Source organism: Laccaria bicolor, genomic scaffold (assembly GCF_000143565.1).
Source record: "Laccaria bicolor S238N-H82 LACBIscaffold_122 genomic scaffold, whole genome shotgun sequence".
In the NCBI taxonomy this organism is placed as follows: domain Eukaryota; kingdom Fungi; phylum Basidiomycota; class Agaricomycetes; order Agaricales; family Hydnangiaceae; genus Laccaria; species Laccaria bicolor.
Genome location: NW_001889993.1, coordinates 33,023 through 34,983, shown reverse-complemented (window position 1 = coordinate 34,983; position 1,961 = coordinate 33,023). Strand labels below are relative to the sequence as shown.

Here is a 1,961-nt window from a genome sequence, read left to right as displayed (position 1 = left end):
ATGGCAGAGAGGGAATAGTGGAGGAGGGAAAAGACCTCCTTCCATTTTTGATAACAAGCCTGTTGAAGTGAGGATTAGCGATGTTGCTGTGTGCTTTTCTTCCCATGTTTGTCTACTGTTGAAATGGCCAAAGGATATAATGATGATGTGTAGTGGGAACGAGGAAAATGTGGGCGTAGCAGGAAAGAGGAAAATGTGGCCGTCGAATAGCAAACGCAAACATTCATAACAGATTTGCATTTCCAGCTACGTAAAATAAAAAGTTGGCAGTAAGACTGGGATGAGCACACACCCAAGCCATAAAAGCCGGCCAGCAGGACTGGATAATAGTCAATTAGAAACACAATCTCATATTTCATACACTTTGCATACTCTTTAACGGCGGCTTCTTGTGAACTTTTAATTTTTATCACCTTCAATATGACTGCAAAATATCAAGATCTGTATGTCGCTGACAGCCTCATCATACATTGGTATAAAGGTACCTTCAATATATACCACCATAACTGCGTTACCAGTTTAGTTACTTAGATGGACCGACGATAATTACAGACAGACATAATTACAGAGGAAGCTAATTAAGGTTTTGTCCTGTGATGTGATCATAACTGTTCCGCTATTTAAGCTATTTAAGGTTACTAGAGGCTGACACTTAGCAGTGGCAGCAGGCACCTTGCTTGCTGACAAATACACTGCTTTGCACCAATACGATGTGACTTTTTTTTCGTAACAAAGGAAACAGTGTTCAAGAGCTATAGCGCTACATAGTTATGTATATAAACATTGGAGCTGGCGCTAAGAAAGAGACGACGATATCATGTTTTGAAAAGACCAATTGTTTGCACCGGTTTGCTCGCTCGCGTGCACCATATGCATCCGTAGAAAGTTTGTACATGCTTGCCCGCTCGCGTGCACGATATGCAAGAAAAGAGCCCCATGGCCCCTGGAAAGTTTGTTTGTTCATGCTTGCTTGCTCGCGTGCGCGATATGCAAGAAAAGACCCCCATGGCCGCTGGGTAGTTTGTTTGTACCTGTTTGGTATTTATGACCCTGGGAGACCTTGACAAGCAAGGTGATTAAGGTCTGTTCTTTTCCGTTTCGTGTTCGATCTTCCGTGCCAATCAGTTATGTATATTTTTGATAGATGATATATAAAGTAATTCCCTTTCCCGAATCAGGGGTGATTGTTTGTTCATTGTATTTGGCATGAGTTGTTCTCCCTCTCTGCTCCCGACTACCATTTTCCATCTACCTCTTTGCTCCCAAATACCATTAATTATATCATTATGAGTACTCATTCTCAATCCCCTGAACCATCTGCCCCACTTTCCAGTCAAACCAAGCACCATGGGTCCGGGAGGCATTGGACTGATGAAGAAAGTGCTCTATTGGAAAAACATCGGCAGGAGTACAGAGACGCCAACGACGCTGCTCGTGCTGAGATATTTTCTCGAGTTTTGCAAGACATGCTCGACATACTCCCCAATGGAAAATCGTTCAAGAAGGAAGAAAGATCAGCTGTTAAAAAAGTAAGTACTTTTTCCAGGGGCCCTCTAATTGATTCCTGACGGACTTGTAGGATATTAAAGAGTGGTTTGCCCGGTACAGTCGTAAGAGAAGTCAGAAAATGCCGAGGATGGGAAAGTCGTGGCATGCCCGGCATGTGTTCCAGCATGAGAACAAGGATGCCATCGATACCGAAGCGAAAAGGCTTTGTGCCAAAGCCATTGAAGAGGGACAAAAGAGGCCTAAAGGGGGAGATCCCACTCATTTTGATTTTCGGGAGCGGGTCGTGACTCAAATGATGGGAAAACTGAAGAAAAGGGAGAAAGACGTACTGCAGAGGACGGCCGAGGAGTACAACAAGAAGGGAGTTGACCCGGAACTCAAGTCCAAGTAAGTTAATTTTCATTATTCTAACGTTGGCTTATCTGGACCTTTGGTAGACTGGCTGTAAAGAA

At 43.6% G+C, this 1,961-nt stretch overlaps 2 protein-coding genes across 2 annotated transcripts in view; one reads left to right on the top strand and one right to left on the bottom strand.

Annotated features, from left to right (window-relative positions):
- Window positions 1–815: 815 nt before the first annotated feature.
- LACBIDRAFT_297422 (uncharacterized protein) lies at window positions 816–1,075 on the bottom strand (the record flags this gene model as incomplete). The annotated part of the gene is made up of 1 exon (XM_001890617.1): window positions 816–1,075. Exon 1 carries the CDS (start codon window positions 1,005–1,007, stop codon window positions 816–818), a length of 192 nt encoding a protein of 63 aa, XP_001890652.1. The 5' UTR covers window positions 1,008–1,075.
- A 211-nt stretch (window positions 1,076–1,286) lies between these two features.
- The window catches only part of LACBIDRAFT_335731 (uncharacterized protein), a gene marked incomplete at both ends in the record, with an annotated part of 2,391 nt that continues 1,716 nt past the window's right edge, over window positions 1,287–1,961 (top strand). The window contains 2 exons of the mRNA XM_001890618.1: window positions 1,287–1,529; window positions 1,580–1,896. Of these exons, the coding sequence (XP_001890653.1) occupies window positions 1,287–1,529; window positions 1,580–1,896 (560 nt within the window). The remainder of the gene's footprint in view (window positions 1,530–1,579; window positions 1,897–1,961) is intronic.